The sequence below is a fragment of the Indicator indicator genome, chromosome 2, assembly GCF_027791375.1.
Source record: "Indicator indicator isolate 239-I01 chromosome 2, UM_Iind_1.1, whole genome shotgun sequence".
Lineage (NCBI taxonomy): Eukaryota > Metazoa > Chordata > Aves > Piciformes > Indicatoridae > Indicator > Indicator indicator.
In genome coordinates, this window is record NC_072011.1 from 52,096,288 (window position 1) to 52,117,700 (window position 21,413).

At 47.5% G+C, this 21,413-nt stretch overlaps 1 protein-coding gene across 2 annotated transcripts in view; it reads left to right on the top strand.

Annotated features, from left to right (window-relative positions):
• Positions 1-5,562: 5,562 nt before the first annotated feature.
• The window catches only part of VASH2 (vasohibin 2), a 33,331-nt gene continuing 17,480 nt past the window's right edge, over positions 5,563-21,413 (top strand). Inside the window, exons 1-3 of one of the 2 annotated variants that reach the window (XM_054398583.1) lie at positions 5,563-5,874; positions 10,924-11,012; positions 13,362-13,418. In XM_054398583.1, the coding sequence (XP_054254558.1) occupies positions 5,563-5,874; positions 10,924-11,012; positions 13,362-13,418 (458 nt within the window). The remainder of the gene's footprint in view (positions 5,875-10,923; positions 11,013-13,361; positions 13,419-21,413) is intronic. The other variant, XM_054398591.1, reaches the window with a different exon arrangement.

Below are 21,413 nucleotides of genomic sequence, written 5' to 3' on the forward strand. Positions count from 1 at the left end.
ATGGGGAAGCAGTTAGAGACTTGCTGAGCCACTTGGATATTCACAAGTCCATGGGACTGGAGGGGATCCATCCAAGGGTACTGAGAGAGCTGGCAGATGAGCTGGCCAAGCCACTGGCCAAGCTGCTAGCCAAGCCACTGTCTATCATTTTCCACCAGTCCTGGCTCACTGGAGAGGTCCCACATGACTGGAAGCTGGCCAATGTGATGCCCATCCACACAAAGGGCTGGATGGAGGATCCTGGAAACTACAGGTCTGTCAGCCTGACCTCAGTGCCAGGCAAGATTATGGAGCAGATCATCTTGAGGGCAATCACAGCACACCTGCAGGATGGCCAAGGGATCAGGCCCAGCCAACATGGATTTAGGGAGAACAGGTCCTGCCTGACCAACCTGATCTCCTTTTATGACCAGCTGACCTGCCTGGTGGATGTGGGGCAGGCTGTGGATGTAGTCTACCTGGACTTCAGCAAGGCCTTTGACACTGTCACCCATAGCAAACTCCTGGCCAAGCTGTCAGCCCATGGCCTGGACAGGAGCACTCTGTGCTGGGTTAGGAACTGGCTGGAGGGCCATGCCCAGAGAGTGGAGGTGAATGGTGCCACTGCCAGCTGGCAGCCTGTCACTAGTGGTGTCCCCCAGGGATTGGTGTTGGGCCCAATCCTGTTCAATATCTTTATCGATGATCTGGATGAGGACATAGAGTCCACCATTAGTAAGTTTGCAGATGACACCAAGCTGGGAGCAGGTGTTGATCTGTTGGAAGGTAGGAGGGCTCTGCAGAGGGACCTTGACAGGCTGGACAGACAGGCAGAGTCCAACAGGATGGCATTCAAAAAGTCCAAGTGCCAGGTGCTGAGCTTTGGCCATAACAACCCCATGCAGGGCTACAGGCTGGGGTCAGAGTGGCTGGAGAGCAGCCAGGCAGAGAGTGACCTGGGGGTACTGGTTGACAGGAGGCTGAACATGAGCCAGCAGTGTGCCCAGGTGGCCAAGAAGGCCAATGGCATCCTGGCCTGTATTAGAAATAGTGTGGCCAGCAGGAGCAGGGAAGTCATTCTTCCCCTATACTCAACACTGGTTAGACCACACCTTGAGTACTGTGTCCAGTTCTGGGCCCCTCAATTTAAGAAGGACATTGAGATACTTGAATGTATCCAGAGAAGGGCAACGAGGCTGGTGAGAGGTCTGGAGTACAAGCCCTATGAGGAGAGGTTGAGGGAGCTGGGGTTGTTTAGCCTGGAGAAGAGGAGGCTCAGGGGAGACCTCATTGCTGTCTACAACTACCTGAAAGGAAGTTGTAGACAGGTGGGGCTTGGCCTCTTCTCCATGGCAACCAGCACCAGAACAAGAGGACACAGTCTCAAGCTGAGCCAGAGGAAGTTTAGGCTCGAGGTGAGGATAAAGTTCTTCACAGAAAGAGTAATTGGCCAGTGGAATGGGCTGCCCAGGGAGGTGGTGGAGTCACTGTCCCTGGAGATGTTCAAAAAAAGATTGGATGTGGCACTTGGAGCCACAGTTGTCAGGAGGTGTTAGGTATTAGGTAATAGGTTGGACTTGATGATCTCTGAGGTCTTTTCCAAACTGGTTGATTCTGTGATTCTGTGCTATCTTCAGACTTTTGCACTGACTGCTGTGAGGCAGAGGTACTGGGCATATTTCCTGCTCCACCAGTAACCAGCCTGCCTCTCTCATGCTCACTGCTGGTACAGAGACCTTCAGTCAGTGTGCAACACTTAGCATCCACCTTTTGCTGACCTGGATAACAGATAAGCTTTTGCACAGGTGCTATAAGACCATTCCTTGGCTAATGCTTTCCAGCCCACTTTGGATGGCAATAGATGTGAGCACCCCTTCTTGCTGAAAAGCAAATCTCAGCTCCTCCCAGAGGGCACTGAAACAATATGAGTGGTGTCTCCTGTCCCTGACGTGTGGGCTACTGGGCCAGCTCCTTGCTGCCTGCTTGCAAGGACACCAAGGCAGGTATAGTGGGAGCAGGTTTTTGATACAGCTGAACTGAAACGAGGGAAACCACCATCACACACCCTGGGCTGGAGGGATTAGGAGGCCAGGCCACAGATGCAGGGCTGCCCAGGCAGGGTAGGGGCAATTTTTTGCTGCAGTGCTGCTGCCAGTCTTGTGACCCCTCTGAGCTTGGTGCTTCACCGGTATGCTCTGGCAACAGAGTGTAATTCCCATTCATGGTGAGATGTATTTTAGCATGGATTTGTTGACAGCTGAGCTGGGGCAGGGCCTTACTAACATCTTACAAAAGGTTGGAGTCATGCTGGCAGAGGACCTACAAAGCAGCAAAACCACTGGCTTTCAAAGCAGCAAAAGCAGGAATACGGACAGTACATGAGACCTCACAGGCACTCATCACACTATTGGTCTATAATCCAGCAAAGTCAGCAGGCCCTTTCCCCTCCTGACCACAGCTCCCTGCCCTGAGGCTGGGTCAGGCTGGAGCTGCTTGCCAGAAAAGCCCTCTCCTGCTCACTCCTAGTACCTGTATGGAGCCAGCAAGAAGAGCTGCTTGGAAACAATGGGTAATAGAGGAAGCCTTTTTCCAAATAAATACATAAATTGTCCCTGTGCACGTGGAATACTACAGGGCAGTTAGGGTTTGCTATGTGGCAGGGCTGAATGCCTCACTGTGTGCAATGGGGTGAATGCTGGGAAAAGGGCTAGTGGGACTCCTTGCAGAGGGAACAGAGGTGACACTTTTGGAGAAGAAGTCTTGGATGAAGTGATGATGCTGATATCACCTTGCTGCCATGGTACAATTAAGAGCTAGTAATTTTCCTGCAGTTGGTTGTGTAATTGCACTGCAGGGCCTTTCAAATGCTGCATTTAAATTAGTCTGCAATTGGAAATAATGAAGGTTAAAACCCTCTTACATGATTTAATGATCAAATTAGTTCCTTTGACCCAGAAAGCAGCTGTGGTAGCAACAAACTCCACATTAGGAACAAGACTGTAGGTTCAAGGTGTTATTCAGAGCTAGCTTTAGAAAGGTACCTCCACGCAAAGCGATTGGATTTCAAAATCAAAATCAAAATAGCTCTGGATCAGAGGAGAGGCATCAGCCTGGTTGTGAGGGGAGGGGTAGCACTGACAGTGCAGAAAAAGAGATGTTAACAAAGCAAGGAACAAGGCTCTACTGAGAGTAACAGTATCAAAATGAGGTGGTCTCACAAGGTGGAAGTCATTGGATGCTGGGGGGGATGAAGGGGGACATGCTGCATATCCCACCCTGCTCTTACTGGGGAGGACTTCAGCTAAACAAAGGCAGCATTCTTCTGTTTTTACTCTTAATTTGTAGCTGGGAAGAGGGTAATCAAGGCTTTGCCTTAGCTGTAGGGACTTGAGAACTCTGCTTGTATTCCCTTAGGCCTTTCCCTTTGACACAATGTTTCAAAGTTGCTGTGAGCTTCAGGAACTCAGCTAAGTTCTCCATTGCCTGCCCATCCTACAGCTGGCCTTGGATGTACCATCTGGCCTCTGGGAGCTCAGTTTTTCCCTTCTCAGACAAAGCATCAGGGAGGTTGTAATTTTTTTTTCCTTTGGGTCCTGATCAGAAGAGGTCTGGGTGCTGTAGAGGGCTGTTACAGACAGGGCTGTGGTATCCCAACCTCACCATGCCTCTTAACTGTCTTGCCAGGGACAGCCCCTCCCTCTGGCATGGAGCATGCCCTGGCATGGTGGATGCAGAAGGCTTTGATGTGCAAGGCATGTGGCATCACTCTGGTCTTCACAATTCCAGGGTGGCTAAGAAGTGGGTGAGTGCAGGAAAGTGTGATTTGAGGGTTCCTAGTCAGTGGAGCAGCAGTGAGAGAGACTGTGGCAGCCTCACCATGGTTGTGCGTTCCAATAGTGAACAAGGCTCTGGGACACATTTGACTGCCAGCATCCTTAATTTTCTGCTGCACAATCCCAGTGCTCCAGGCTCTGTCACACGCAGCCTGCCCCTGGGCTGCTCACACATGGCTGCTACCACTTCCACAGTCCCATTAGTCCTAAAATCCAGGTTTCAATGATTTTCAGGTTTTCTCTCAGGTCTGCTGCAGCAAACTTGCAGACTTTCTCAGCCTCTTTTTCCTCATGCTGCCTTCCCTGTGGCTCCCTTTGCTCCTCAAGAGCCCTCACCTCCACGGCTGCAGCCATCTGCAAACTCTCTGGGTCTCTACTTCATCAGCTCCCATCTGGAGCTCATCTCTTTGCTCTCACATCTTGCTGATGTGCAGCCTTGTTTGCGCTCCAGAAGGAGAGAGGGACTGCACTTCCCCTGGGATCTTGTTGCAAAACTCAGCTACGGGGTGCAGATTGCCTCTCCTAGAAATGGACACATTTGCCCCCTACTTGCAGTGTTTGCCGGATCATTAGGGAAATTCAGGACATATCAGAGAGGGTGAAGACTTCGCAGCACATCTTAACCCACTCTGACGCTCCCTCCTCTCAGATCACTTTGCCATTTCCACACTGAGTCTCACGTTCAGGTGTAGGGGAACTTCCTAGACTCCTGGGCTGCAAGCTGGCACTGCACAAGCTATGTAAACCAAAGCCCTTGGTGTGCTTTTGCTGATGAAAGAGCCTTTCTCTGGCCTCCCTTAAGCTAAATCTCCTGATGACATACCATGCGGCTAGGATGCAGCAGGGAACTGGCCCTCTGGCAGGCTGTATGGCAGCAAAACACTCAAGAGAAAGGCTGCACTGTGACTACCCTCCCTCCCACTCTGGAGGTGAGCACGAGTGCTCCGACTACTAGAGCAGGAAATACTCCGCTGGAGGACAAGCACCACCCTATGAGCCGTCCCTGGCAAAGGGAGGCTGCAATATGATCGCAGCTTTTCATCTCAGGGTGAGACTGCCCCACGACTGGGGCGCTCTTTAGACCGCCGGACAGAAGGACCCTGTAGCCTTTCTTGGCAGCCCGCGCCTTCAGTCTGGGATCTCGCTGCCATCACAGTAACACGCAATGGTTAACAATCAGTTTTTCAGCTCTATTAGGAAGAATGGAACAGCTCAGCTGTCTTCCATGAAGACCCTGATCTTCAGGCGCCTCTCTCGCAGCGTAGGCCGAGACTCACAGCACGGCGGCCAGCTACAGGGTAAATAGCTCTGCCTGTACCGCCTGGCTCCCGTGATTCGGGCCGCCCTGCAGGTGGCGCCTCCCCTCAAGTGTCTCCACCAGTCACGGCTCGTCCCGCCCCCAGAGCCCCGCCCTTCTTTGTTGCGGCCGCCAATAGGAAGGTGCCGAGGGGTGGCGGGTGGTGGGTAGCGTGGTAAGGCGGCGGCATGGAGCGCGCTGTGGGGCGCGCCCCCAGCGCGGCTGGGGCCGGGTCGGGGCGCCGGGATCGATCTAGCGGAGGTGTTGCCGGGCTGGCGGGCGTCCCACGCTAGGAAGAAGTCGGTTCCGCACGCACGTATAAACGTCCACACACACACACACACACATATATATATTTGTGTATATAGGGGGCCTGGGCGACGACGCCGCCGCAGGGCACCCCCGGACGGCGGTCCCCGCGGAGCGCCCGGATTCGGGCATGGCCGCGGGACCATGACGGGCGCGGCAGCGGGTGGCGGTGGCCCCGGGAGCACCCGCCGTGCAGCGGCCGGCAAGGCGGGAGGCCGGTCGCGGAGCGCCCAGCCGCGGGCGGCGGGCGGCGGCGGGAGCGGCGGCGGCGGCGGGAGCGGCGGCGGCTCGGAGGAGGAGGAGCAGCGGGATGGCGGGTCACTGTTCCTGGTGAACAAGAGCGGCTTCCCTATGGACGGGCAGACCTGGGAGCGGATGTGGGGGCACGTGGAGCGGGTGCACCCCGACGGCGGTGCCGTGGCGGCGGCCATCCGGAGTGCAGCGCGCCTGGCCCGGGTAAGGCGAAGCCCTCGTCCCTTCTGTCTTAAAAAAAGAGGGTGCCGCAAATCCTGAACTTAGGCACCCCGCTTCTGCCGAGTTGTGTGGGTGGCAAGGGGACGGGCAGGCACAAGAGCTGGGCATGGGAGGAGGGGGGCGAGGTCACGTCTCGCCCCCGAGGATGCTCTCGGCCCCTGCGAGGGGAATGCTGGAGCGTCTGGTGTTTGGAAATGGATAAAACGTGGGCGTGTGCCGCGGGATGCTCAGGTGATGGAGTTGGTGTCTCGGGAAACATGTAGAAAGAAAATTATTGTTTTATTTTGAGGAGGAAAAAGCAGAAAACAAGAGTTAAAAGAAATCTTGAGGGACTGAATGACGTGTTTTGTGCAATTTAAGGCACATTTTGCTCTGCTCATTGGAACACAAGTATTTTCAAAACCAGCCTTGGTCCCGAAATTATTGTAATAAAGGATTTTAAACCCAGGCATTTAATTTCTGGCACATGGAAAGATTCCAAATGTCTTTGTCTTGCTTATTTCTTCAGTACAAGGTCCAAACAGTTCTGCCTGACCCAAGTGTTTTTCTTCCAGGCAGCAAATAAAATGTTGTCTGCTGATGTTCAAAGGCTTCTCACCACTGTGCTGCATTACAGATCACAGTATCTTTAATGCCTTTGGCTTTGGCAGACTTGGAGCTTGATTTGCTCCTCCCACCAAGCAGCATTAATCTGATCTGACCCCTGGATCTGGTGTTGCTTTGTACCCTCTGCTTGCTGGTGTGAGATGGCATTGTCACAGCCCAGGTTGTCAGTGATATGTATGCTTGTTCTTTATGTGGAGTAGAAAGGAAAAATTCTGTGTATGGGCAAGTTGGAAGTGTATTGAGTAGGGCTGTCTTTTGAAAGTGTTTGTCAAATAAGATGCAGGCTGAAAAGGCCTTTCATCTCTCTTCTGCAATGTTTAGTTCAGCATAAGTGCAAAAGGAGAAATCTATTTCTGTTCCCTTGCTTCCCTTGTGCTGGCACCAGCCTTTGTTTTGATAGGGGAGCAGATCCAGATAAAGAGTAATCTGGTTGTGCAGGGTTTGTTTGTGGTTCATCTCATACTTGCACAAGTGCTTGCGGTAGAAATGCAGGGGCTTCAGCAGCATGAGCAGCTTACGCTGAAGAGCCTGGAGATCTCTTTAGTGTTAAGAGATGGCAAAGCACGTGTTGCACTTGATTTCCTCCCATTAATTCCTTTCTGCAAAGCACGTAACTTTTACTAGTGATATCTGTAGTGACTGACAAAGCATCTGGTGAGAGACATGCCAGTGGTTCCAACGTGCTGGGTGTGCTGCCTGCCAGAGTGCCTCACAGAGCATTGTCCATGGCCGTTTCCTCAGTGCAGCACTTATGTGGCATGTGCTGAAGCTGGGTAGGAGGAAAAATATTTTGAAATCTGCTTGGCTGTATCATTTGATACTAGTCACTAGTTGCTGATTACTGGAGCATGCTGTAAGAGTTGTACTGTGTTACTCCAGCTTTGTCCAGCTGCAAACTTCCTGTCAAAGTGATTAACTTCAAGGGTGGAAGGGTCTGGTGTCACCAGTGACTAATTAGCTCTTGCTAGCTAGGCCTGAGACTTCTGGGGTCAGAGGGTGGTTTGATGATCTCCTAGTCTTTATTGAGGCCAACACAGTTCAGGTGAGCAAATGAAAGTTAGGAGCAAGTTTGTTTGATAAATTTGTGATGGTAGTTTCTGAGCCAGAGTAGACCTGTGAGTGGAGTGTTGCTTGTTAAATGATGGTATAGTTTTTTTAATTGGCTTGTGCTGCTGCACCCTGCAAAAGACAAGGTAGTGCTGATCAGGAGTGATGAGAGAAATTTGTGCCTGTAAGAAGACGGTTTATAATCTGCTTCCACTGGTAGCTGGTGGAGGCTGAATGAGTGGTGTGTGCAACTGCTCCATTTTTGCATCTGATGTGTTCTTAATCCCTAATGATGGGAGGGAGCTTTCATCCCTTCCCCAAGAAGCTCCACTTGATTGCTCTAATCATCTTGGTATTAGTCTCAGTGATCATAAATTACAGGGCGGTAAGTAGCTTCTGTGTTGGCAAAGTTGTCTTTACTGGAATGGAAGCAAACTACAGGGGTGCAGGGCTACATCTCTCCCAGGAGGAAGAGTCCCCATGAAAATCCACCTTGTCTGCAAGGGGACAATTTCATAATCTAAGGGGTCCTTTGGCTGCAGCCCCTACCTCTGACTTTTGGTTTGAGCTCTGGTAAGGGTGCAGTCTCCAGATTTGGAAAGTCTGTGCAATCCTCATGTGGAAATACTTGGGAATTAAACCTCTCACCAGCATTGAGGGCCCTAGTCTGCCAGCTTCATCTGTCTGAAGTAACAGCATATTGTCAGGGTAAGCTAGCAGAAAATGACTTTCTGGTCATCAGATGAGACACAGGTGTTTTAGACAAGATGAATTTCACACATGTTGTCTGTGGTGACCTGAGACTGTAGTGTTTCCAGCCACAGAATAACTATGTCCAGGTCTTCCACAGGGTTTTGCACTGCAGTGGCTCTGCTCTCTCTGGAGCTACCACTGCTTGGAGATACTAATTCACGGTCAAGGCCCACTATAGGAATTCATGGTCTGTAGTGCTGTGTTTCCATTTCCTCTTGGCAGCTCTGGCATCTCGCTACAAATGCTCACTGGCTTCTGGCTGGTGCCCTGGGCTGTGCACCAGTCACTGGAGGGCTGCAGCCTCAACCACAACATCACATTTTCCTTCGTTTGAGACATGGTACAGCCCTGGTTTCTGCTCTGTGCTGGCTGGATGCCCAGAACTGGTGCCCTTGCAGCCAAGGCAGGAATTTATAGGGGGGAAAAAATGGTTGTATTTGGAAGGAGTGGGAGTGGTGGGTGTCTGTCCGCTGGCTGGTGGCATGGTGCCATGTAGTGCCTGCCTGGCACTGTGAGGAGCAGAGTAATATGCTGTGCTGCATGGGGGAAGATTGGTGGCTGCTTCTCCCTCATTGCCTGAGATCTGGAGGAGCTTGGGAGACCTGCCAAGGTAGCTTACAGACAGGTGCTGGGATATGTGTCAGCCATTGGGAAAAACCTGGTTCTCTTTACCTGAGCATACCCTGGTGGCTGATGGAGATGGGGAAACACATTGCCTGCAGGTCCAAACTCAGCCCCTACGGCTGCTGTGACTGCTGTGATCGCAGGGGCTGCATCTTTCCACACTGATGCAGTCCCCATGGGATGCTGTCCTGTCCCACAGCTGGGAGACAGCAGGGGCCTCCATTTTATAGAGGGATGCGAAAGCAGTGCTATCCCCTAACCGCTCTACAGCATCCAAACCTCTTGCTGAGTGGGACTCTCATTGCCTTGCTGTGTTGTGTAAGCACAATGCATGCATCCAGACTTTCTTTATCTTTGAAGAAAAGGAGCGTTTGTACTGGAACAGAAATGGCCACCCCTGGAGGGATTTGACAGGCCTGCCTTGATTCCCTCTTTCAGCTGCTTGGTGCTCCTAAGAGTCAAGCCCTGTCTGGTGCCTGCCTTTGTGCCAGGAGGGACAGGTGGATAATTTGTCCAGACGAAAGGGGCTAAGGGTGGAAGGAACTTGGAAAGCCAAAAAAAAATGTCTCTAATGAAGAGATTAGGTGTGGAAATTGTGATTAAGAAGTACTAATGAGTCTAGCTTGTAACTCCCACTTGTGAGGAGAGAAAGAAAACCTGTGTGTGCGCAGGCGTGCCGGTTGTCTCCCGTGTGGTGCAGGGGATGGCAGCAGTGAGCTGGAGGCCTGGCCATCTGTTTGCTTGTCACTGAAAATACATTTCTGTGTGCCAGTAGTGTAGGAGTCTCTTTTGGCTTTTCTCCTTTCCTGAGGCGTATTTACTATTTGACTGTAGTAACTAGCTACATGTAGCAAATGCTGGGGTTTGGCTGTCTTATAGCAAACACACAATCGCTCCATTTAAGTGGAAGTGAGAACGGGAAAGGAGAGTCTTGTGTGGTAGAGACGTCCCCTGAAAAGCCTGAACTTGCTTTTCTTATCTATAAATGCTGACATAAGGTGTATATATAAACCAGTGATATCTCACTTGATGATCTCCAAGCTATTGTCACAGCCTTGTGGGCCTGCAGATGCCACATGCTTTCCTTTGCATGCTGTACCATGGCTGCCCAAGTTGCTGGTTCCTGATTATGAGTCTGCATTTGTATTGAAATAAACTGTTTCCTCTGCTAAATTTGTGGGAATTGTACTAACTTTTTTTTTTTTAGCCACATTGCCCCCTTTGACATCTACTAACCATGTATTTTGTAGTCTTGTGCCTGAAATAAGGGGTCTTGGGAGAAGGCCATGCCCCTTTCCTGTCTGATTACAGGCTCAGGAGCCACAGAGCTGTGAGGATTAAATATGGATTGAGGGCCCTGTTTCTTAAAGTGCTTAGGCACAAGCAGATGTCTTACGAGATTTTGGCAAAATCCCTTTACGTTGCTAGTCTATATCTTTAAGTGCCTTAAAATCACGAAGTATCTGGGTCCCAGGTGGTCTTCAAGGTACCGTGCACTTCCTGCCCAGCAGAATGTTTTACACAGCCTGGGATCCTTGTCTCCTTTTATCTTTCTTTTGTGATAGAGGAAAACAAATACTAGACTTGAAATGACTTCTTGGGGAGGAAGGACGGCAGGAAGGCAGTGCTGGGACTCCTGTTCTCCAACATGCCCTGTGCGAGAGGGGGAAGAGCTGACGTTCCGTGCTGAACTGCCTGCTCACATAGGGTGGTGTTTGAGCAATGACTACAGCAGCGATGAGCAGTCTGCCATGATGGGGGACTGCCCTGGCCTCTCCATTCCAGCAGGGGTAGCTCTGGCTGTGATGCATGGACAGCCCCTGTTGGCAGTGAGATGACTTCCCCTGATGCTTAAGTTCATGTGGAGTTTAAGCCATCTGTGCTGCCACATTGCGTTGCACTAAGCACATACTGCTGCCAAAGTAAATTACTTATTTGCTCTGCAGGGAGTGGGACCTGTCTAACCTCTTTTTAATATTTTTTTTCTTTTTCTTTGTCCAGCCGTCAGTGCCTCCAGTCCCGAACTACAAGCTCTCCATGTCAATCCCAGAATGGCTCCAAGCAATACAGAACTATATGAAGATGCTGCAGTATCCTTCTCCAGCACATGGTCACCAGAGAGAAGGCTGGCGTGTGCCTGGCATGAATTAACAGAAACTTTACCAAAGCACTAGTTAGTTGTGAGGGCTTGGGATCATTTGAGAGTCAAAAGATGCCTTTAAGGGTTTGTGATAGCACCTTCAGCACTGAGCTAGTCTCAGGAGTGCTCTGGGAGATGTAATTAAATGATACTGAAGAATTTGACTGCATTGGTGGGAGGAGAAATGCTTATTTTGAAGTTGTTTTTTGAGGATATTGTCATAGAATTGTGATGCCAGGAGAAATAATACAGTATCTTGTTAAGTGACTGAGGGAGACGTTGTGGAAAAAACCTTTTCTCCCTTTGCTGTAGCAGGCTCCTATGGCCTCCCTGAGGACTGCCTACATGCTCAGCTTGCAGGGAGTGCTTCTCATTGGGGTGGGGGTTCACAAGCAGCTGTCCTGACACCGCAGTGAACAGGCTTGCCTGTGACACAGGAACTGACCAGAAGAATCCTCTCTTCTAGATGTCCCACCTTGCTTGGGGGGGTCCGTCAGGGGTGTGCACATCTAATCAGCTTTCCCATGATTGCATCATGCCTAATACCTGACTATTTCCATTGCTGACAGATAAGGTTGGAGGAGACAATTGCTGGCTCAGATGCTGCTGCTCTTTCTATTTTCCTATTTTCTAAGCTTTTCCTTTTTAGGTGTGTTCTTGTGTGTGTGTCTGTGTCTGTGTAGGGAGCAGTTGGGATGATGAATGAATGTAAAGTTCTGGTTGGGATTAAGAAAGTATATGTTTGGCAGCTGGAAGAACATCCAAAAATAGCAGGTGTGGTTAGCATGGTGGGGAGTTGTGGTTGGGATCAAAGTGGCAGCAGGGCTTGGAGCCCCACAGCAGCTGTAAGGAGTAGGGAGGGAGGCTGGGGCCAGCTGGCTCTGCAGGGGAATGGTGCATTTCTTCATGTTGGCCCAAGATGCTTACTGCTCACTGGGAGGAGGCCATGTCACACAGAGCTCCAAAAATTGTATTTCCCCCCACCCCAGTGGTTGTGAAATCCTCCACTCTGCTACATAGCAGGAGCAGATTTTAGGCATGGGATTTGGACCTGTGTTGAGAAAAGCTTCAAAGTAGAATGGGCAACAGGATCTGGGCTTCCTTTGAGGGATAGAATAGGCTGTGTGCTTTGTTCAGAGCCTCATGAATTCGGTTTTGAAGGCAGGAGGGAAGCAAAGCCTTGTTTCTGGAGAGCTCTGAACTCTTTCTGAAGTTAGTTCAGAGTATCCTGATGTCAGCTGGAGTTTTTATTTAGACAGTGGTTATACACACAGAAGCTGTGCTATTTCTCTTGCAAGGTACTCTTTGCCTCCATGGGGTCCCTTGTTTCTGCCCTGGTGTTGCCATCTCAGTTTTGCTGGTGTGAATGTTCTTGTGAACATTGTGAAGTAGGCTGGGAAACAGGTTCAATAATGTAGCAAAAGTAAGTAGATGGTGTGATTTTACAGGTTTGGGGGTTTGGTTTATTTTTGTGGTATGGTGTTTGTGGCGTTTTGTTTTGTTTTTACTGGACAGATTGCTTTCCTGATCTGATTTGCTGCATTATCACTTGAACAGCCATGCTCAAGGAGCATGGAAGAGGCTGCTTTTGGTGATGATGCTGCTGCATATGGTAGCTTGCACTTCTAGGCAAGTGGTGATGAGGTTTGGTTGATGTGTGACTGGTGGCATCCTTTGTGATAAACTTTTCAACTATGCGCTCAGTGTTAATTAATGTTCATTAATTGTACTTACCTGGTTATTTCCATTTCAGGTGCATTGTGGTTTTGTTTTGTGGCTTTTGTTTTGTTTTTTTAGACAATTGTTTATATCTCCTAGGTGTAAATGGATACACTTGCTATGCTTTTGGTTTACAGGTCATATGTGAGCTATGTGGCTGATTGAGTTAAAAACTTAAAAAGGAAATAAGTTCTTTCAAGCCATGAATGTTATTGATTGGTTTTGGTAGACTATAAAAGCTTTCTCTTGTCCAAATGGGAGTCGTTTTTTCAAAATTGTAATATAATAGTGCGTGGGCCTTAAAAGAAAAGAGAATTCATAACCCTCCAATGCCAAATATAAATGTTGTTTTAGACAATCTTTTTTTCTTAACGCTGTTCCTACTGCCAGTTAATGTAATTATAAAAAGAGAAGTGAAAAAATTGCTTTATTTCACATGCCAGGTTTTCATCTGTATGGAGAGTCAGTGGGTTTTACATTTTGTTTTATGTTTCAACAGGAAATCAAAACCGAGATTCACTGTGTGAACCCTGCAGTTTTTTTGTTTGCCTGTTTGTTTCCTTTAATAGACAAAATTCAGATACAATCATACAGGAACACAGTTCTTTGAGATTAGAAAATCCAGGCCTCTCAGTGGGTAAGTGTCTCAGGAAGTGGTCTGGTGCCCTTGACCTGCATCATGCTAGCTGATCACCTTGGGCACTTGAGTGTGGTTGCACCATGGCATGGGCGGGTTGTCTTCTCTGTTGTGGGAGCTCTGGCAGGGGCAAAACTCTGTATCTTGCTGCTTTTGTGGGGAGGGTGCCAGCTTGCTTGCAGGTGGCAAATGGACCCATCAAGAACCAATGATTGAAAGGGCTGGTTTTGCATGGGAGCTGAAGGCCAAAGCTGAATGAAGATAGCTGCCAAAACTCCCAGTTCTTGCTTGTTGGTGTTGGGAGGGCTGCACTGTTTTTATGGAAACTGTAGGTCCTGATATTCTGGTTGTGCTGTAATGCCCTTTGCTGGTGGTAGGAGGAGATGTGCAAAACTCTGAGGGAATTTTGACATCTCAGGTGCAGTCCTTTCCCCTGGAGGATCACAACAGACAATTTAAATCGTGGCCATGCTTCTCCTATTGCCATTCATTGTGGTGTTCCTTTCACACGATGGATTCACCTGCTGGTTTGTGATGAGTTGTGCAACACAAGTCTGAACGTGTGTGCAGGGAGCCTGGCCGCAGAGACTTGGGGTCCCTTGCATGTAAGAACTGCATCATACTTGGGACAGCTCTTTCGTAGGACTCAGTAAACAAGCAGGTCAGGGTGGAAAGTGATGTTGACAACATGCTTTTATTTTAGGGTGAAATTTAGATAAGGAGAATATAATTACTCCTGTAGACTGGCCTGTCTAGGTCTCCTCAGCTGCCTGTCATTAATCTAATGGTCTGTCACTCTAAATTCCAGTTTTCTTCTCAGCTCTGTGCCTTCAGGTTTTCATCTTGTTGAGAGCAATCTTTCCCACTGCCTTTCCCAAGGTAATGTTCACTGCTGTGGTGGAACTCGTTCAGAGGAAATCTTGTGCCTTGAATGATAGATGGGTTTGTAGAAGCTTAAACCAGTTTTCAGGCTGCTCACTCATTTTTAAATTTGTCTCATTACTTTTTACCAAGGAAGTGGAGGATGAAAATGAATTGTGCTCAGCCCTTGCTACTTGAGAGGTCCGCACCCTCCTGGGTTAGGTGAAAGCCTGGCTTATAAGGACAGTACTTTTTCCTGGAAGGGAACCAACATAGTGCTCACAGCTGGAGAGGGCTTTGGATGCTCTCCTAAGTGGTGCCATTTCCTCTATTTACCTGCTTTAGTGTTTGCTTGGGGATTTGTGTCTGACTTCACTCCTTGTACTGTTGCTGTTAGAACTTCTGTGAGTGACTTGACATATGGTGGCAGAACTTCTGTTGAATTATGGAATGTGTCTCTGGAAATAGTACAAACCCTTGTGGCAGCTGTTGCAAGCTTGCCAGGGACAGTTGCCTGCACCTGGTTGTATACTGGGCTTGCACAGTGTTAAGTCCTAAGGCCTGTGCTGCTTTCCTCTTTGATCTGATGGACAGGAGTGCTTAAAGTGTAGTAGAGCTGTTAGGAGCACACCTGGCTACCCAGATCCTGTTGTACTGGAATAGGGCTTGAGAACTTGATCTGTCTTGGATTCTTCAACTTGGAGAAGGTGAATAACATGCTGACTGCCCTGTAATGTTGAGGTGTCCCTGAAAACTTTCCTTTCCTCCATCTGGGGTGTGTGGCTGTTTGTAACAGCTGAGGATATCTTCTCTTGCAGTTGTCCTTGGTGATTTGTTCTGCTACTGCCAGGCCAGTTTTCATCAGAACTCAAAAACTGCCCAAACTTGCAATTTTTTTTTTTCCTGGGAGATGTGTTCCATTTTTCAAGGAATCTGCTTCCAGCATCACAACAGCAGGCATCTTGCTCTGAGGTGACAAGTGCTGCTCTGAGCGAGTTTCTGTGGTGTGAAAGGTGTCACTTGCTGCAAGACAAAGTGTGTATTTGTGTTGTTTGGATAGGATGCTGAGCACCTCCAGTTGTCACTGGCTCTTGAAAGTTGAGACTGTTCTCAGAGTTGTGATTTATTGATATTAAACATATTGCATATTTCATAATATGAGGGCTCAAAGCTAATGAAAGTATTGTGAGATCTTTGGCAGCCTCTCTTCAAGACAACAGTGGCTGGACACAAAGAAACTGAGCACTAGATGGAAATTGAATATTCATAAATTCATGTGAAAGTGTCCTAAAGCAGCTTGGGCATGTTAATGAGCCCTATTAAGGGGGAGGACCTAGATATAGAGATTTGCTGGCAGCATCAGTGTGATGCATGAGAAGACAAAAAACGTGTGGCTGTGCTTAGGAACCGGAGTGTAAATTATCTGTAGGAATTAATAACATTAAGAGATACAGGCTTGCTGTAGTTCAATATTTACAATATCTCTTAAGAAAAAGACACTGCTAGTTACCAACTTCTAGACTGCCAGACACCCTGTGGATTTGTCTAGACTACAGATAACACTTTAAAAAAATGTTAGATTTCTGTTGGCGTAGCTGTGAGTCAGGGTGGTAGAGATGTGATCCTGCAAACTGTGTGTGGTGCTCCTGTTGTACTGGCAAACTGTCTGAAAACATGTCTCTGTCTAACCTTGCCTGACACTGCTGTATTTGCACCAAATCCTTATTTACAGGTGTAGCTGTATCCACTGTAGGAGTGCTTTGCTAATAGAGCATACAGGTATCCTGACCCAGGATGCTGTCCATCGTGTAGCTTTGTGCTGTACCCATTTCTACTAGGAAGGGAAAGGACACACCGTGGAGTTCACCTCTACTGACCCATGATGGGGGGGGGGGTGTCATGTGGGTGTTTCAGATACTGGTAGGGCTGGGTTTCCTTTTCCTGGACACGATTATGCTGGAAACCCTGCTTTATGGCTCTTGTTAATACAATTGTTCTGGTAAAACCTGGCACATTTACCTGAAATAGCTATTTTTTTCAAAACTTCCAAGCTTTGATCATGGAAGAGCTTTAGAAGAAAAAATGTATTAACGGATATCTAGTGATACCTGTGAGTTCAATATCCATATGCTTTTATGACTGGCTTTACCAGGAGCAATAAGCCCTTTGCAAGCTTCTGTTCTAGGATGTGGGCATGAGCCACAATGATGAACAAATACCTTTATCCTCCACGGATTATCTGGGAAGCCCCCAGATAGATGTGGCAGATGGGTGTGGTGCTGTGCTGTTCCTTCCAATCCAATGAAGTGCTACTGATCAGTGGGACCTGTGACTGAAGTAAACACTGGGTGAGATCTGGAGTCTTTGACAAATTACAGCTCAGAAGCTGCTGTGTGAAGATGGAGAGAGGGTCTGTGACTGCAGATAAAATGGGCAAACAATTGCAATAAGAGAGTGATAGAAACAGTCATGTGGGAATGATGCAACAAAATAACAGTGAAGAGGTGGCGGGGGGGGGGACACATGGAAAATAATACTGCTTCAACACACCATGTTATTAAGGAACCCTGATGGGGCTGTAAAGAAAAATAGGCTCATACCATTTCCAGACAATAGACTGCAGAAGGCATTTGAACATCTGCTTCTTTCTTGCACAAAGGGAGAATGTTAGAGATACGGTGCTATGTTCAGCATATGATGGGCTATTGAAACAAACTGGTTTTGAGAAGTCTTTCTGGGGAAGGTAACCACTCCTCATAAGTGTATGGTTATCTCTGAAGTGACTCTAGCATCGTGGCTGCCAGCTGGTGAGATCCTTTAGTTTTGAGCATGCTAAAAGCTGTAAAGCTTTTTCTAACTTGTATATGACATTGGATGCCGAATAAAAAATCTAGGAGCAGAAGTAATTGAATCCCATAAGATGTCTGCAGACACTGCCATTTTAAATAGAAAACATGCTAAGGAGGCAAACCCAACTCCTCTGTGGGCCCTCTCTTACTGCAGAAAGCAAGGGATATAATCCAGGTGGGCTGCTGAAAACATTGAAAGAGGTTTGAGTAAGTTAACCAGGAAATATCACCAGCTTCCAAGGCATAATCTTGAGGTAGCAGCACGCAGCCTGTTTCCAGTAGTTACATTTGTTAGGAGCAGAAGTGTTCACCATAATCTGAAATAGAGATCTGCCTGACAGACTTTTGATAGTGGTGTAAATGCCTCAAAGAGTGAAGCTGCATACTTATCTTTGGCTGTTGCAGTCTCCTTCGAGTTACCAGAAGGGGTAGGCTGCTCCATGCTCACTGGGGGCTGAGCAGAGGGTGGCTTTGGGCTAGTTCCCAGCTGTCTGTGGTACCAGATTGTCAAGTACTGCATTAGTCAGCCGTATTGTGTGGAAGCATCCTAGATAACTGAAAAGATTTAAAGAAAATCACAGAAACAATCCCTGCTTAATGTTGTCTTTTTATTTCTTTTCTGCCTTCCTTAAATCTTCATTCACAGGTTTAACTATGCAGACTTTCTGGTCATCTGAGATAGTACAGTAAGGATTTGGGAAGGAAAGAAAATAGGGGCAGGACAAGTCAAAGAGTGCTTGTAATGAGTTGTTTTCAAATGGGTTAGATGCTCCATCATTCACCTTAGATCACTTAGAGAACTGACAATTTCCATACTGTGCTGTTGAAGAGTGTGGGGAGGATGAGTGCTTTTGTTGGAAATGGGGGAAGGCAAAGACACCAACTTTTAAAAAAAAAAAAGTTAGGGGGCGAGGGAGTAGAAACGATAAGTAGGAACTTTTTGACTTTATCTGCAGTTTCAGGTTAAGTGGTAGGCAACATGAATTTAGTTTGGCACAGTTTGTTTCTGATAATTCCCTTCTGTCTGATTGTAGGAGCCTTGTCAGTCAGGGAGCAGTTGCAGATGTGATAACTCTTTGCTTTTGTATGGGTTTTGGCCATAAGGCTTAACACTAGGGCCCACCCTGGTGAAAAGCAGCACTTAAAAGTGGTGTCTAATAGCTTGCATTTACCAAGTAGAGATTGTTGGCTGAGTTGTGTGATCTTTATCTCAGAGCAGTGTTTTTTCATTATATGGATGAGACTGTTTGGCAATAGATGTGCTTTGCAGTCCAGGCTGGATAAAGTGACCAGGCTTTGCAAGGTGGGATTGGAATGCAGAGTGATCTGAAAGGGTAAGAGGGAGCTGGGCTGAAACCAACAGGAGGTAATTTGGTAAGGGTGGTTTTGGGAATAGCCAGCTCTGGGAACACACAGTGGAGAACAAAAGGCTAGTTCTGAAAAGGGGAAACTGGTCTTAAAAAAAAAAAAAAAAACCACAACATGAAAAACCCAACCCAAAAAATCTCTACTTAACATTCATCATGGGGTGTGAGCCAACAGTGTATTGAGTTGATGACAAAAGTATACTGAAAGTTGTATTTAGAAGGAAATTGGTCTGTTTGTATTGTGGTATGGTGTGGTGGGCTTAGCTGAAGGACCATGATTTGCAAGTTGGTTGAAGAGAGTCCAAAGGAAAAGAAAGGCACATTGCCAAGGGTTGAGAAAACTTGACCTAAGTGGGGAACTTTGGAGTGAGAGAGGGAAGAATTAAAGCTGTCTGCTTTCTTGTATTTACAGAGGAGAGGAGAGATTATGGCCTGTTGCTAAGTCGTCTTGATGCCCACCCCTGGTAGCAGCAATAGCTTCTGATTTAAATTACAAAAAGGGAACTATTTAGTTTAAACATTAGGGGACCTTTTTAGATGCAAGGCTATAGGATGTATTAGTATAGTATAGATTAACTGGTGCATCCCCAAGCTTCTGAGAAACCAGTTAAAAGTAGATTGGAAATTATCTGTGGGGAGTGATTTAAATTTGGCTTATGCTACCTTGAGCAGAGCAGTGGCTTGGGGATTCTCCAAAAGTTCTGCTTGCAAAGCAAACACAGGATTTAAGGCCATGCTTCATCTCAAGCTTGTTAGAAGCAGAAGAAAAACTCACAGTGGCTATTGAACTGCATCAGCCATGTAAACCGTGAGGTCTGTACTGTAAATGCAGAAAAAACCCAAACTATTTGCAGAGTATTTCCCCAGGACTCTGGGATGGATATGCATGGGGGTGTGGTCTGCCTTTTGAGTGCAAATGGATGCCCATTCACTGATCATTGGTGATACCTCCTGACCCATGTGCCTCTTGCACAGATTCTCATCACTGTCACAATCTGGAGGCTGTGGCCATGTCTGAGCTGCCAGGTCTGGGGGTGGCCGTTGAGCCACCTGCTGTAGCTCCTGGACCCAGGTACTTTGAGCAGGAGGTGGGACTGCAGGGCTTCTTAGGATCCCTTCTGAGCCCATCTATCTGACGATGGTATGTAAAGGGAAGAGATGACTGCTGCTAGCCTCAGAAGGGACAGTGGAAGTACCCCTACACTAGTGGGCAGAGTGTTTTTAAGGAAGCAAAATGCTTTTCTGGTTAGATTTAAATGACTTAATAACCATACAGTGTCCTGGAAAGCAGTGCTTCAGAACCAATGTGTGTGTGCCTTGTAGATGCAGTGCACGCTAACTACAACTTAGTATTTAAATAGTGTGAGTGTTGCTGTCACAGGTAAGTCAGCAGTAATTTGACTGCTTATTTAGGCTGATTACTTTGAAGACTCTCTCCCTGGCTGTGGAGCCATTAATGTTTTCTCCATGCTGACAACACCTTGAAGTCATGACAGCAGCAGCGAGCTTATAAAAGCACGTTAGGAGACCTGATTGCTGCACATGATGACAAGCAGCTCCAGCGTGGTTGCTGTGTTTGCCCACCAGCAGCAAGGTCAGGGTAGGTGTTGTCCTGAGGAATTGATGCTGGCACTGTTCCTTGGGCCACGTTAACCAGGCATACGCCACATGAAATGGCTTGAAGCTAAACACCTTTAGAACTGAAGCTTTTTCCTGTTTCTGATGCACATTCATGATCAGCTGTGCCTTTTTTTTTTTTTTTTTTTTAAACTCCTGGAGTTAGAAGATAGAAAGTTCAGTCTGTCATCTCGTACATGGATATCTCCTGTACATTGTCTTCATGTAATACCTCTCCGGATGGAGACAGGGCTTTGCAGCAGCCACTGCTGCCACCAGCACTGAGGAGCCACTGTGGGGGATACAGGGGCTCCATTGTCCGCCCTCTCTGGCGCTGCTCCGTGCTTCCAGCAGTGGGGTTTCTGTGGCTGATTGTGAGTGTGTAGAAGGCAAGCAATCTAATTTGTCTTCTGTGCTGCAGGCAGAGTGTAAAGGGCAGTTGTTTACAAATGAAAAGATAATTTCTGACTTGGATAAATGGGACATGGAATAGCTGTGACAGGCTGTAATAGCAGTGAAAGCTGTAGGGCCATTTGCACTCAGTGTAAGATTTCAAATGCATGAGGAGGCTGAATCTGTGATTTGTGGGAAAATCAGATTCTTATGGTTTCAGATAGATATTTTTTTTTTTTAACCACCCCTCCCCAGCATCTTCTCTAAAAAAAGATATCACTATTGTTTAATGTTGTGTTTCCTTAGAGGAGTAATCTGTTTACAAAGGTCTTCTCAGGGAAAGGATATGAATACAGAAGACTTAAAAAAGGAAGTAATCCTTTGGTTTGGTGTTTGGCTGCGGTGTTTTGTGGGTTTTGTTTTGGTTTTTTAATATCTCATCGAATAGTATTCTTCTGACCTTTTTTAAATCTCTTCTCTCTGTGTGTGTGAATGTATGTATATGCACACATGGGTTTTTTGGTTGTTTTGTTTTGTTTTTAATTCCTAAGATTTCAGGATCTGCTTGTGGAAGAGAGATAGGATACCTAGTTGGTTGATGGTGCAGTGTCAGTCTGATGCAACAGCTTTCTCAGTTGAGCTTGAGAAAAGCATGCTTGTTTCTCATCACAGTGTTATCCCCGTCACATAACTGTGCTCCAAAGACAGAGTCCAGATTGTAACTAGACTTTGTGGGCTTTCAGGATCCTGGGTATGCAACTTCCTACGCTCCTGCAGGAAATCCTGTAGTTTTACCACTGTCCCAGTCCAGTTAGGGAGCAGCAGAAAGGCGATAGCTCTGCTTGCAGTGATGTGTCTGTGCAGGTAGAGCTTTCTGCAGAGCAGGCTTTGATTAAAAAAGGCATTCA